This window comes from Epinephelus lanceolatus, chromosome 22 (genome assembly GCF_041903045.1).
Source record: "Epinephelus lanceolatus isolate andai-2023 chromosome 22, ASM4190304v1, whole genome shotgun sequence".
NCBI classification, from domain to species: Eukaryota; Metazoa; Chordata; class Actinopteri; order Perciformes; family Serranidae; genus Epinephelus; species Epinephelus lanceolatus.
In genome coordinates this window covers 35,843,580-35,859,520 of record NC_135755.1, presented here as the reverse complement: position 1 = coordinate 35,859,520, position 15,941 = coordinate 35,843,580, and the positions used below count along the sequence as shown (strand labels likewise).

Here is a 15,941-nt window from a genome sequence, read left to right as displayed (position 1 = left end):
ATGAACACTCAAAAGATTACGATAGTCCCTGCAACTCAAGACTGGTCGGCCAGTTGTGTAATGTGAACTCGCCTTAAGTTGAACTGGCTTTGTAGTACAGGCCTCTGGTTGCCCAGTCGCATTATCTGGGTTTGTTAGTCTGACTGAGAAATTCTATTTTGTATGATTTCAGTCGGACTAAGATGTTTACATGTATGTTAAAAGTCCGCTTTTTGTCAAACACAATAAATACATTTTCTCTAATGTCGTGCAAATGTATTGAGTGTTTTCTTCTCCCTGACTCTTGGTCATTGTTCTAGTAGCTCCTCAATTGTTTTAACAGCGTACTTTTCCAATATTTGTTTTTATATTATATCTTGAATAATAATCTAAACTTTAAAAGAACAAATTCATTTAGTTTTCTTTACAGAAATAAATGAAATGTTGAGATGCAGGCCTTTTTAATGTTTTCTTATATCCTTTAAAATCAAGAAGGCCCCGCAACCCCCCCATGAAGCTTCAGCAACCCCTAGTGGGGTCAGGACCCCCAGGTGGGGAACTAGTGTCCTAGATCAGGGGTTGCCAGTGGTTTTCAGGCAGAGGACCCTTGGCTTAAAGACAGATGGATCAGAGACCCCTTACAACATATATTTGATAAAACTGAGTTGCACTTGAGATAATTCTCTGAATATTTTAAGGTCTTCTCTGCTAAATCATCAGTATTTGTTGCATGGCTATGTGCATTAGTCTCACCGTCTACGCTTTTGTCAGTGGTTTCTGAGGTGGACGGATGTCAGTCTCTTGCTCGAAAAGTTACAAAATGATCCGTTGTGGTTCACAAGGATGTCCAGACACTTGGAATAATAATACAGCTACAGCACAGCTTTTTTTTTTTTTTAATTGAATAACACTAGTAAAAAAAAATGCTTGCTGCACCTTTGTATTGTTGCCAGGCAACCACCCCATCACCTCCTTACCCTAATTCTTGCATGCATGAAAACTACTTACTTGAAATTTCAATTACTGCACTTCTATGCTTCCACGCCTGCTGTTTGCTATTGACATGGTGGTAACTTTGGTTTGTAAGGTGCCAACAGTTTCTTCTACATTGTTTAACAGATGTAAACTTCTGTTCATGACCACCACAGAAGGCCCGCCTCTTAAATCATCCGATTGGACAATGGCAAAACAGAGATGATGTGAGATGCTTTTCCACTCTGAGATGAGATTTTTTCAACTCAGAGTTCAGAGCCGTCTGGGAAAAATGCCAGGTGCCGAGAGCATGGAAACGCGAGACAGCAACACAAAAACAGCGAGCAAAAAGCTTAATTCTAATTAAAAACAATTACATAAAGGCGTCTCCAGCTGCTAAAATGCTTTCTGTGTGATCTGGACTTTATTCTGCCTTACTGATTGGCTTACCCTAACATTCCCACTCCCCTTGCCAAACCTAACCAATCAAACAACGAAGGCAACTAGTACTAGCACGTTATAGGCAGATCATTCCTTTGCTATCCTAGGATTCACAAATTTGCGTGCAGCACAGGGATTTAGCATTAGCTAGCTCACATGATTGCACAAATTAGCCTATCATTTATGTTGTGTACCATAAATCAAATGGGATTTATGCACAGGCCAATTTATTTTGGCTAGTATAATGTTACATTCATGTTAATGTGTATTTTCAGATACATTTAAAATTTTGAAAATAATAAATAAATTAAAACTTAAATGATTAAAAAAAAAAGGTGCCGCCCCTGCTGTAACAGTGAGGACCCCCTTGGGGTCACAGACCCCTTGTTGAAGACCCAGGTTCTAGATGACAATGAACAGTGGAAGATGTTCTAAAACAGTGGTCCCCAACTGGTCCAGCCACAGGGTCCAGATTTCTCCTTAGTCATTAGTTCAAGGTCTCACAGTTTGTTACATTCAGTGTCATACTTGCCTTTGGCCATGTTGTTGAGCTACTTTGCTGTCTCTGTCAAGTAGCTGTCACTTAGTCACCCACTCCACAGCAGGAAACAGCACTTCAAACTAAAAGCTTGGGAAGCACTGTTCTAGATGACACTGAGAGCACCCAGGGAAATGTTCTGAGTATATGGGAACATTTTCTGTTTCACAACGAAGAACATTATAATAGAATAAAGCTCATTTGGGTATGAAAAAAGAAAACAAACAACATCAGGCTCCCATTCATTGTATATTGTGCAGCCCTGTAGCAACTCATAATGTAATAATGGCTCATAATGTAATAACGCTTCATAACGTGATAACAGAAATGTAATAGAAGTTCATAATGTAATAATCAGCTCATAATGTAATAAAATCATGAGCACATAACGTAATAACAGCTTTGTGCATAATGTAATAATGTAATAAGTTATTACATTACTGGTGCCACTCATAATGTAATAACAGCTCATAATGTAATAAGGGCTCATAATGTAATAATGGCTCATATTGTGAGAAAGTGTTGCATTATCATCATTTCTAGGTCAAAACTGCACACACTGACAATGAGAGTGCACTTAAGGGCAGAAGTCTGTGTTTGTGTTTGACTATGATTTGTTTATAGATGGCGCGACAGTAAGCAACTCAAAAGCCGGCTGGAGAAGAGGGTGGATTAGGGAAGAAGGAGGGGGACTGTAGTTCATGTAGTTTAAAAGAGCATTTCCTTTGTTTACTATTGCTACAATAAATGCAGGACACAATAACTTCTACAATAAAAACACATTTAAGATTGGTCTTTTCAAATGCAGTAAACACTCTCTCCTTCCATACAACCTAGTGAAGACCTTCCAGTCAAATGCTGCTGTTATTTTATTGTTGGTCTCAATGCCAATTTAATAAAGCATTAATAAGCATTGTTTTCCTACTGCTTACGTTAAATACATGATAGCAGCGTAACATATTCATTCAATTTACTTTATTTTGGAACTTGTGCAAGAATGAGAAGAGTGTTTTAGAACCATGTAATAACAATGGACCAGCTCAAAAGTTCTTAAACTGTAAACACAGCCTGTCAAGACACCCAAGTAAAAACATAAGTCCAAATAAATTGAACTAACCAATATGCATAAATAATACATAACCATAAACATAGTTGCCAACAAAAATCAAGTCCAGGGAGCTCCATTTGTCAGTGACTGTGCCAGTGTTCACTCAGATCAAGGCGAGTTTTTTTTTTTAAAGAAAACTTTACTTCTTCCAATGAATGTCTTTAATATGGACCCATCCAAAGGTTTTATGTTTAGTCACGATCCAGGCTGTAATCCACCTGGCATTTTGGCTGAAGAGCTGCCTGATATTAGACGCAAGGCCACTATTGCGTCCAGCCACTCTGTATAACCTACTAATACTTATGCAGCAGTCTTCATCCATCATAATATTTAAACTTTCCACCAACTGCTTACCTGCAACAATCAGACAGTGGAAGTGAGCATGGCATTCTCAAAGGCCCAAAATACCTAACACGGGTGCAACCTAGTGGCTCAACTTTATACATCTTACGTAATAAAATGTGAGAATGCAATTACGATTAACTAATTCTTGGTTTCACTAATATAGTTTACTATGCGCTGAAACCCATGCCATTTGCTTTATTTGCACCTTTAAGATGTAAAAATGATAATGCAGCAGTTTTCTCACAATATGAGCCATTATTACATTATGAACTGTTATTACATTATGAGCAGCGCTAGTAAGGCTTATAATGTAATAGATTATTACATTATTACATTATGCGCAAAGCCGTTATGTGCTCATGATTTTATTACATTATGAGCTGATTATTACATTATGAACTTTTATTACATTTAAGTTATTACATTATGACCCGTTATTACATTATGAGCCATTTTAGGAGTTGCAACACAGCTCCACACTTTATACTTGATAACATCACAAATTTGAGACTTCCCTCTTAAGAGCGAGTAGCTCATGTTCACAAATATTGGTCAAACTTTCCTGAGCCATGGAAATAACACAGTGGAATTCTTCAATTAGGTGGTCTTCCCCTTAATGTTGTGTTACAGTTACTCACTGTGTCCACTGGTGGGCAGTGAGCTCCCATGGTTTACAAAATCTAACATGAAAAGTGACATCTCCATCAAGCCATAACATATCCAGTGAAAAATTTCCAAATAAAAGATTGTAAATACAATTAAGTTTTGGTACAGTTTAGGTTTTCTTGTTCTCAAAATAATGATCATTATAATAAAAGTGCATGGGGGGGGGGGGGGGGGGGGGGGGGGGGCATGTAGCAAAGGGATGCAAGCCAGAGTCAACCTGCGACTGCTGCAGCGAGGCATTGCCTCTGTACATGGGGTGCCAGCACTATCCACTACACTACCAATGCCCCGACAGTTTGGATTTTTAAAAGGAGGGTTGTATAAGGTACTTACCCATGGTCAATATATTACACACAGTAGATGTCGGTCAGCATCTACTGTGTGTCCCCAATTTGGAGAAACAGGCTAGTCTCTCACAAAAGTTAAGCAAACTATTGCTATGAGGGGGCCAGCAACAAAATGTATTTTAGCCACCTAAAAAAATTAATATCAGTTCATGTGTACGCTACACTGAGTGTTTTTTTTTGTTTAATGCTTTACCTTTCCGTCAGAAAGCTTGTTTCGACGGGGAAACAGTTAATGGCCTCAGTTTTCCATCTATGCTCTCATCAAAGCCACCAGACTCTATTTACAAAAGCAGTCATTTTAGCCCGCTGAACACAGGAGGTGCTGGTCTACCATTGCTTCAATCACCTAGTTAGTTTGTGTTATTCTGTGACTTAAGTGAATCTACACTAATTCTTTAAAACGCCAAAGCCACACAGTAACACACAGAAACCAACTGAACGAGGCAGTGATAAACCAGCAGCTCTTGTGTTCAGCAATGTTAAATCTTTGATTTTCTTAATGGAGTCTGGCTTTGAAGAGTGATATAACAATTTCATTTTCCCATTGAAAAAAAACCTATCTGACAGTAAAGTAAAGCAGTGAAAATATTCTAAATATAGCATATACTTAAACTCATATTGATTTTTTTGGTGGCTAAAATATGTTTTGTTGCTGGCCCCCATCCACAGCAGTAAATTGCTTAGCTTCCATGTGAGACTCCAGCCTGCTTCTACAAACTGGGGGTGTGCTGACTGACATCTACTGTATGTAATATACTGTCTATGAATAAGTACCCCATACAACCCCAGTTAAAAAAAATCTAAATTGTCCCTTTAATGACAAATGCCCATTCAAACTTTGCTAAAGCCCTAAAAAATATCAAAAAAGAAAAGCTATTTCTATGGGTTCATTCTTGTTAAGGTTTTTCCATCTCAAGGTAACACTTTAAACTCAACATTATTTTATTATTTCCACGTAGTGTCCACCAGATGAGAGGTGAATGAGATATGTTTTTTTAAAAAAACAAAAAGACTTGTGATCAGCCTGACACTAATAGTGGTCCTGGTGACAGAGTTAGATGAGGAGGGGGTGTGATTGGTAAAGCACCAGTAAGGGTTCACTCAGGGAGCCTCTGTTCAGACAGTAAAGACTCTGTGTTAGAGCTTCATGAAGGACCAAACTCCCACTCTCATCTGTATAACGCAGCTGAAAGCCCACCACCTCCAGAGGCCTCACACGCAGAACAGCTGACACATCAAACACATCATATCCAGATGAGGAGCGCTGGTCCAGGGTCAGAAGTCTCTCCTCGAGGGCAGGACTTTCCTTCAGAGCTCCCTGTGAGGCTGTGACACTGTGCAGGGTGACAGTCACACTGATGGGACGGGGGTGCAGGGTTTTCCTGAACAGAACCAGCTCTGCACCTAGCATGGAGGGGTTCAGGCTGCTGACATTGAACCAGATCCATCCTGGAGGAGTGTGAGGTGGAGCTGTGTGAATCAAAGAATTAACAGAAAACAAAAAGATTAGTTTAAAGCAAAAGTACAAGGCTTTTTAAAGGAACATATCAATGTGTTTACAAGTTTTTGCTCCTTTACTAACAATCATGTAGCCTTTACTTAACAATTTCGCTGATGCCCATGTAATGCAATTTTAGATTTTCAAATGTATTTCTACCTCCATTTCAGACATCTGTTGGTTTCTGTTTATTCCTGTTTGGTAGAAGAATGAGCAGACATTTTAAATCTACGTAGGCTGTGTAATCCAGCACACTCTGTTTTGTGACCACAAAAACAGTACACATAAGTAAGTGAATTCTGTGATATAGACCCTTTTAAGGCTGACATCACAATGATGTCTTTTTATTAGCTGGAGGCAAAATGCACCACAGGGCTGTAGGCTACATAGGAGTCTCAAAATGTCATCTTGATGTGTTATTGGGAGCCAGAATAGAAGGAGTCATGGCTCAAAATTTAAATTTTATCACATACCAGCTGCCACTGACGGTCAACAAAAACAAAGACAATCATGGTTAAATGTGATAAGACAGAAGGACTGGATGGAGGCGATCATTAAAAATGCTCACATGTGCAGCGCACACTTCACAACAGGTTTGGGAGTATTTACTGTTGTGGGGATGAATGACATTATGTGGTATTAAGGGTCATCATGTCCATCTAATCAGAAATTGGGGAGGTATTAAGAGGAATATTGGATTTCGCCATAACACTAACTTTTAAGCACATTAGCCTACATTAGCTTCGACAGGAAAACAAACTGGCAGAAACCGTTCAAGTGTCGTCCTCCTTTGTATGACTGGCATAGTAATCAACCACAAAGCTGGCCATCCCACCCTCAGCAATCCTGTCAAATCATCCATGTACTGAGTGAGAGCATGCAGGTCCGACAGGCTGGTCCTGTTGGTCAGTGTTTACTCATTCATGTAACACTTCAGTCTGATGCTTTACACCAGAATGAGAGCCCCGCTTGTTGAAGAAACAGAGCATTATATTTCTACATGAATTAGTGAATAGTTAAGTGAATCACACATTCACTCCGCTCCGCACTTTGCTGCTCCGCCTCCCCAGACAGAGTGCACTCTGCACTCTGAGAGTGCCGTACTCTGGATAACTGAACAGTACATTCCAACAGTGCTCTGAATTTATGAATTTACTCAGAATGATTATTTTGAATGCACCACTCGCATCATCTTCCTCAGTAGTCGAAAACAAGCCAACTGAGAGCTAATGTATGTTGAAACCTGCTCTGCCTCCAACTAAGCCCCGCCCACCACTGTTTACTAACAGTTACAAGGTCTATAGTTGGAGAAGTTGGAAACATTGCTATTTGTAGTAGACAAACAGGGGTGCTTTGTGTCTAACACAAAACTTCAGTTAGTCTTAGGTGCAGGCACAAAAAGGGTTACAACCACCCCTGGTCTCCCCTGTTACAAAAGCCATCCATTTATAAATAAGTTTAAATTTAGTGTTACATCTTTAGTGTTTCCTTTTTCTCAGTAGGGTACAAGCTATGTTCTGTAGCACACACCTATTTGTAGAGAGAGAGAAAGATACTTTGATCATGAAGCCCAGAGTTACTGTACAGTTCTTTGGTTTACCAGTGTAGTGGGTGACCTATAGCTGCAGGCTGGATTCTCTTTACAGTAACAAACAAAGCCACAGTGGGCAGGTGAACTGGTCCAACACAGTTTGAACGTGCATCAGCAGGTCTGTGTTATATAAGTTACAGTGCGTCTGGTGTATGAAATGTCTGTATCATCCATGGACTGTAAAAAAAAAAAAAGGGGCTAATCTGACCAACGTATTCTCATAGAACGGTTCGAAATTTGCATGCAACAGTTTGTATTATATCCTATGAATTTGCCCCTCATGAATGACATTAGGACCTTAAGGTACAGTTGCGTGATTAATGTAAGTTACTGTGATGAGGTTTAGTAAAAGAAAAAGAAGAAACCTTTTTTTTTTTTTTTAAGTTACTTCTTTTTTTTTTTAAAGATATTTTTGTGGGCATTTTTTAGCCTTTATTTGATAGGACAGACAAGTGTGAAAGGGGGAGAGAGAGAGAGGGAATGACATGCAGCAAAGGAGTCGAACCCCGGCCGCTGCGGCAACAGCCTGGGGCGCCTGCTCTACCACTAAGCCACCTACGCCCCAGCAGATTAAACCTTTTATATAGAATGGCTAGGTGGCATAAAGGTGGAAAGAAGGAAATTCCGGCCTTAAAGAGGTAGTGTAAAAGGGGCTTGTAGCGACACCTCGCAGACAGCCTGTCACACAAACGGCCCCACCCTTTCAGCTTTAATAAAATGTTTTCATGAATGGTTAAATTAGTTATAGAGACGAAAGCTGTGTTTTTGTACTAGGCTGTAAACATGCTTGTTCCTGCTGTAAAGTTGAATATTTTATCATGGGGTGCTATGGGGATTGACTCAGCCTCATGTGGACATTAGAGGAACTGCAGTTTTTGGTACCACAGCAGTGGCCTCATATTTTAGCCTTTAAGTTGTCAGAACCGGCACTTGGTCAGTGGCTTCCAGGATCAGACAACAATGAAAAAAGTCGTCCTTTCACATCGGCATGATACTCAGCATCAGGGGAAAATGCAAAGGGACAACAATGAAAGTTAAGATGGCGGAATTGTGAGTAGGCTGGTGGGGTGGTGGATAGGTCCAACAACCACTGACTTTCACCCGAGAGGCTGGTGCTTTTCCCTTTAATTGGTGGAGACCAAAACACAGCTACATATAGAGTTAGCATTGCACATACATTTATCAGATGCACACAAACAAGACTTGAGATGAGTTCTACTGTTGTTTTGTGTCTTCTGGATGGGTAAATAGGCTGTTTGCTAAAATGTTTGCTATAACAACTTTATACAGTGATAATATGTCAATATTGTGTTTACAGCCTGCCCTGCTGCCCCCAAGTTGCCAAAAAGCAACTTTAAAGAGCATACATTTTTTGTATCAAATTTGGGCACTTTTTGTCTTTTTATTTTGGTAAATTTTTAGAATGTTGCACATCTGGCCAAAACCCAGACAGTGATGTCACAGCAGATGCTTCGCTGATGGAAAACCTCCAGGTTGGCCAACACAAAAACATCATCACTGGAACACTGCTAAGGCTAATCAACTGTTTTTTTAGTCTTTGATTCAGTCACAAATGAAATGTGAAACATCACTTTCTGTGATTAGATAGGTTTCAATAGAACCATGTTAAGTAGCTGCAATGCCACTAAGTGCTACTAGATGGTCATTCATTTCAAATCCTTACCAGCAACACTCCGAAAACTCTGCACCAGCGTTCCATCTGAACTCCCAAAGTCCTGAGCCTCCAGTGAGTCAAAACGCTGATAGATCCCCCTCATGTAGGGATGGGGCTTAGCCTGGTGGCTAGCAGACACTTTATTAATATGTAACATTTCCAAAATGGCTTTGTTGCGTTCGTGGTTATCCTCTGCATCTCTGCGGTGATCCATCAGCAGCAAGCCTGTGACGGAGCACAGCAGGAGGAAGACTAGAGTTACATCAAAACATCCCAAACAGACTCCTCGGAACATTCTTGGTTCGAATGATTTCCAGACGCTCTGATATGACCCTGTATCTGCTCTTCAGTTACAGTCAAAATGCTGCTGAAATTTCCACCTGGGAGGCTAGTGTAACAGCCTGTGCACTAATAGGCATGCAGGAACCACAGGGGCTGTCAGGACTTAATGAAGCAGTCTCATTCTGAAGCTGAGGAATGTTACTGCCTTTTGACAAACACTCTACCATGGACTGCACTGAGCCACAGGCCTGCACAGACACTGGGCCAATGCACTGACTGGAAAGACTCCACTGTGACTTTATGAGCAATAAGTATCACTCTGCAGTGTCATTATCATGTGCAGTAAATGCTGAACTCTCATTGTTGTACATATAATGTTTTCTTCATCCTCACAAAGCGGCGGACATAATTCTTTTAATTTCCAACTGCTATAAAAGACTTTTCAGGTCAAAACTGAAAATATTTTGAATAAAATACTCATTATATTTTTAGATGTCCTGATATCAACCCTTTCACACGTAGTGGTCACTGTAGTGGACAGCTATTTCAAATCCATTTTCTTGTATATGCATGGGTTTGATCAGTGGCGGTTCAGGCACATTTGGTGGCCTAGGTGAGCACAACACTGCACTACACATTTTTTTCCCCAACAAAATGCAAATAAACAATCAAGCTAACAATTCAAAATAAGATAAAAATATGTCCTAATTTGCTTTCAGCAACATGTTGTACATGTGTCATAATTATCATATTAATCAATATTCAACATAAAAATTACAAATTTACTTGTTCAGAAGAATAAACAATAAAATGATATATTACATTGTAAAATAATAAAATGTACAAACTAACTTTCTAATTAAATTAGAGATGCATCGATTTTCAAATTTTGAGCTGATACTGATACCAATGTTTAAAATAACAATTTGGCTAATAGCCGATACAGATGTTTTTATATTGGTTCTTTTGTTTGTTTTTTTTGTTGTTATTTATTCTTCTTTTGTGCCAGAGAAACACAGAATCTACACTAAAAAAATAAATGAACAGTTTTCAAGTTATTCAGTCCTTCATTGCACTTGAATGAGCACAAATTCAATAATACATATTTATGAAACAACCTTTAACAGAATCTTCTTTCACATGAAAAACATCTTTAACAAAAGTAAAAAGCCCTTTTACTATATATGATACATCATAATTCCTACTCTAATATGTATTTTATAGTGCTGTGAAAACATCAACAAATTTCTCATTCAAACAGCTGGATTTATTCAAGTTTCTCACCAAATGCTACATTTTACAAGATTACATTGACCACTTCATGTGAACGTTATAATTTACCTTCGCCCAACACTAAATTTTACTGAACACACAGCTTAAACACTTCACAGTGTAAATCAGTGCAACCTCCATGAGCTGTTTGCTTAGAGGTAATGATAACTAGCTCTCCTCCTACTGATTTCATGTTCCTTCTCTCCACATCCACTCCTCTCAGTAGTGTAGTGGTAGTTGAATGGGCACCAGAGAGCTTTTGTTGTTTTGACATGATATGATGATGATAATGACACAACATGTTTCAGGATTCACATGATGTCGGATAACTCGCCCATCTCCCCTAGGGAGCAGGTAAAGTGTAACGAGCTGGGGAGGGGACAGGGGGGCGGCAGGAGCCCAGAAAAAAAAAGGCCTCTCTAATATTTAGTAGGCTTTGCTATGTAATTATGTTGTTGTGGTCTTAAATAATATTACAAAATAATAGTAGTAATAGTATTATAAAAAAGTAGTAAAAGCTAATCATTTTAATTTTTTTTCTTTACCCATTTGTGGCGCCCCCTATGGATTACGGCGCTCTTGGTATTTGCTTATACTGCCTAGCGGCCAGCACTGGTTTTGATGCTATCCAGTGGACCCTGGTGCATCATTCCTTACCTTGCCACCCACTGGCCAAATTTCTCAAAACCAAGATGGCCAACAGAATGCAAGAAATATTTGCTCGGAAATATCTCACCAATCCTTCTATAACAGGAGACTCCTGCATCTAAGGTGTAATACCATTGTTAAAATTTCCAAATAGCGATTTTACATTGGGAGGAAATTATGATCTGTCATCATGCATCACTGACTATATTTCAACTACAATCAATACTGCTACAATGAGGGGGGCAGGGGGGACAGGAGGGAGGAGTAGAAAGAGAGAATGGAGAGGCTAAGGAGTCAGGAGCAAGGTTCAGCGTTTTTGCATTGCATTGAACTGTATTGTGTCCCAACTTTTTTGGAATCAAGTTGTAAATTATATAATTCAATCAGTGTTTTTAGATACACCTGTGTGTTTCCTGCTCTGTCTGCCAAAATGCAATTTCCATGCAACTTAACATGAAGTCTGTTCTGAAATAGAGATCTGGACATGGCTTGAATCTACGTCCCAGAAAAGTTGTGCACAAAGCAATCCATGTTTTTTTTTTTAAAATATGTATTTCTCTATTTATTTCTGGTCTGGTCTTTGACTAAACTTGGAGGGATATGTGGTGTGGCATTTAAAATGTATAGTCTGATGGGGTGCTATAATTAAAAGGTCAAAGTTTGAGTTTTTTGGAGGAAAAACTGCTTAACCACTAATTCTGATTAAACATTCATTGCACATTACAGTTGAGGACACCTACATCATTTCTGGGTGATAGTATGAAAACTAGTTGAAACTATATAATAAAAATAATTGAGTTACAGTGGTTTACTAAGGCAGCTAGATGGAAAACCAGTGCATTTCAAGTGGTCATGACATCTTTTCAGACTAATACTGACCACCACTGGCTCCCTAGAAAACTACAGTCTGAATATATTAGTTGAGCAGTGTTAAAGCTTGGGTAGGCAGATTTTTTGGCATAAATGACCAAAAATCCCATAATAAACTTTGAGCATTTTTAATTCAAGCAGTCTGAGAGAAAACTAGACTTCCTTACCTCCTATTGGCTCTGTTTTTAGGCTTTAGAAAATCCAGCCTGTGACAACAGACTTTGGCCAATCACAGGTCATTTCAGAGAAAGGGCATTCCTATTGGCTATTCTACAAATGCAGATGCACGTGCACATCCCTTCAGATGATGAAAGCCTGATTCAACTTTCCTGCAGAGAAAGTTGCTGTTCTAGCATTGGCAACAACTGCCTACACTGCACAGCAACTGAAAAACAGAAGATGGACTGATCAAAAAGAGAGTCTAAATGAGAGTCTGACAACTAACTAAATAAAACGTGTCAAAATCTGCGAAGTGCTTTAGAGATGGAGAGAAAATATTGTCAATAGTTTAGCTTCAGCTAGTAGTAGCCAAAGGCTCACAGCTGCGTCCATATTCATGTTTATGAAGCTAACATTAGCTAGAGCCTTGAATCAGTGTGTCCTCTGCCTCATACCCTGCTGCCACAGACCACCTCTCTAGGAGGTCAGCAGCTCTGGTGACAGACCCCCAGTCAGCAGCTGCAGCAACCTGAATCAAGCCAGCACAAACCCGAGCTCTGGGGGACTGGACAGCTCCGACTCTCCAACAGATCAGCAAACTTTCTGCTGCTGCCGTTACACAGGTTAGACCTGGTGCTGCTGCCGGCCACCAGTCTGCTGTGACAACTGGTGCTTGGGGGTTTGCGCTTGCTGAATTTGATCTGTTGCAGGCACCTACCAGAGTTTTGTCTTCAAGCTGTTGCCCGCTCTCCTAATAAGGAAGTAGTCCACAGCAGCATGAAGTAAGGCAGAAAGACTGTGGAGTAGCTGGCTAGCTAGCTCTTGTCTCATTTATAGTCTGATAAACAGTGCAAATGAGCTGTGTGCAACTCTACAATAAAATAAGATTAAATAAATCAATGTATGGGAAACACTGGGTTACTGTATGAAGCGTATGCATATGGCTGTAGTCAACTGGTGGGAGGGGCTTAGGATAGAGTGGGGAGAGCTGAAGGAGGAGGGGGTATTTTCAAATTCTGATGTTTTTTTGTTTTTTTTTTATGCCCACCACAGCTTTAAATGCCATTTGAAGGAATTCACTCACTTTAAAAAAGGCTATTTACAAATAATGCTCTGCTGTTAAAAGTTTTATCTAATGCTTTATTTTTATACAAAATTGCACAGTATTTTCTGTTGCAGTTGTAATAGAGATCAGTAGGGGACCAAAGTCCTGTTGTCATACATGACTCACCCATCGAGCAGGTCAGCGCATACAAGTATCTTGGAGTTCACCTAGATGACACTTTCAGTTGGAATGTCCAAGTTGAAGGTCTGTGTTCTCGTTTACAGCAAAGATTGTATTTTTTGCCCAGATTTAGAGTGTATGGTGTGGACAAAAGCATCATGTTTTTATTTTACCAGGCAGTACTAGAGAGCTTAGTCCAATACGGGATGTCAGCCTGGTATGGCAACCTCACTGTCAAACTGAAAACTAAGTTTGCTCATCTGGTGCACACAGCCATGAAGGTTATGGGAAGAAGGGACTATCAGACCTTGCAGTTTATTTATGAGCAAACTGTATTTAGGCAAGTGCAGAGGATAGTGACTGATCCATCCCATATTCCTCATTTAGAATATGACCTCCTACCCTCGGGCAGACGATACAGAGTCCCTAACTGCAAACTCAACCGTTTTAAGAATTCATTTGTTCCAACCTCCATCAAACTCTTAAACAATTCTGCTTGAGGCCGAAGACTGTACAATAGCTTTTATAGTGCTTTTATTATGGTGATCTTTTAGCATGTATTATGTATGCATGGCGTATGTATGTGTTATTTGCAATGTTATGGGATGTGTGCAATACTGTCATGTAATTGTTGTTGGGATGGTATAGTTGCTGATGTATTGTTTGTTGTTACTGTGGCTGTCAAGGCATTTATGGCGCAGTTGCTGAGTCCAAGACAAATTTCCCTTAGTGGGACAATAAAGTATATCGTATCGTATCGTATCGTATCGTATCGTACTTGCTAGCTTGCTGAATTGTAATGAATTTGCCCAGTGAATAAAAAAGACATCAATGGATGGTTGGAGGAAACTGGGAATTATATTGATATCAGAACTTTTCTTTTTGAAGAAAAAACACTTAAAACAAAACTAATAAAGGTTGAAAATGAAGTCCCTGTCAACACATTTAAAAGCTTGTGCTGTTAAGCACCACTAACATTAGTGAGAGGAGTTAGGTGGCTCATGTTAGAATAAAACTAGAATTACCTGTGCAATCAATACAGTTTCAAGGTGGACACCCAAAAGTGTCACCAATTCAGTATCTGACCAAATGTGTCCCCTTCTGTTCCTGAGATATGACATTGAATAATGGCCAGAAAAGTTCTATTTCATATTGGCTTTGCCCTCTAAGGCTATCGCTAGTGGGTTTTTCCCTCGCGTGCACGTGCAGCACTGAGTAAATTTATTCTACGCCCACCTGCAAGATGGGCCCCACCCACGGTCTCACCTTGGCTGTAAATTGCATCGAGACGTTACAATCAGCTCCCATTTATGCAGAACATTATGATGTTACTGTGAAGTTGACCTTTGACCTTTTTTTGGATATGAAACGTCATCACCTCATTATTTTATCTTACAGACATTTGTGTTCAGTTCTGACATAATTAGCATGTGAATTCTTGTGTTTTTCTAGAGGAAATTCCCTCAAGGCATTCTTGAGATGTCGTGTTCACAAAAATGCGACAGACAAGGTCACACCGATCTTGACCTTAGACCACCAAAATCTAATTGGTTCATCATTGAATCCAAGTGAACGTTTGTGCCAAATATAAAGAAATTTTTTAATGTTATTCTTGAGATATCATGTTCACAAAAATGAGACAGATGAGGTCACATAGACCTTTGACCACTGACCACCACAATCTAACCAGTTCATCATTGAGTCAAGGTAAATTTTTGTGTCAAATTTGAAGGAATTCCGTCAAGCTGTTCTTAAGATATTGCACTCATGAGAATGAGATGGATGAAAGGCTATGGCGACCTTGACCACCAAAATCTAATCAGTTCATCCTTGAGTCCAAGTTGACCTTTGTGCAAAATTTGTAGAAATTCCCTTGGGGCATTCTTGAGATATCATGTTCACAAGGATGGGACTGAGAGACGGATGGACAACCAGAAAACATAATGCCTCCATCCATGGCTATTGCAGTATGGAGGCATAAAAACAAAGCTTCCATGATAGAAATGAAGAGGTAATAGATAACCAGTAGTCTGGAATGTTAAGAGTTAAAGTAATGTTAGTTTAACTGTCATGTGTGAGCACTGATGGTATGTTAACATGAACTAGGTCACATTTGCAAGTCATGTATTCTTTAACTCAAGGACAAGACAGGACCAGGGGAACATGTCCTCTTAACTTCTCAAACTTTGCTTTTCTCCTGTCTATGACATCAGGCCTTTCACTTGTCACCATTCAGAGCAGCTATAAACACCTCTGACCTCCAGATAAACTAATACTATACTGTCTCTAAGCACTGTTCTGCGATGCTCGTGCATTACCACCATA

At 39.6% G+C, this 15,941-nt stretch overlaps 1 protein-coding gene across 1 annotated transcript; it reads right to left on the bottom strand.

The window, feature by feature from the left end:
- Positions 1–5,450: 5,450 nt before the first annotated feature.
- Positions 5,451–9,455, bottom strand: LOC117246353 (uncharacterized). Its single transcript, XM_033610207.2, has 2 exons — positions 9,170–9,455; positions 5,451–5,866 (listed from the first exon to the last, which is right to left on the bottom strand). The coding sequence occupies exons 1-2, from the start codon at positions 9,453–9,455 to the stop codon at positions 5,451–5,453; spliced, it is 702 nt and encodes a 233-aa protein (XP_033466098.2).
- Positions 9,456–15,941: the final 6,486 nt, after the last annotated feature.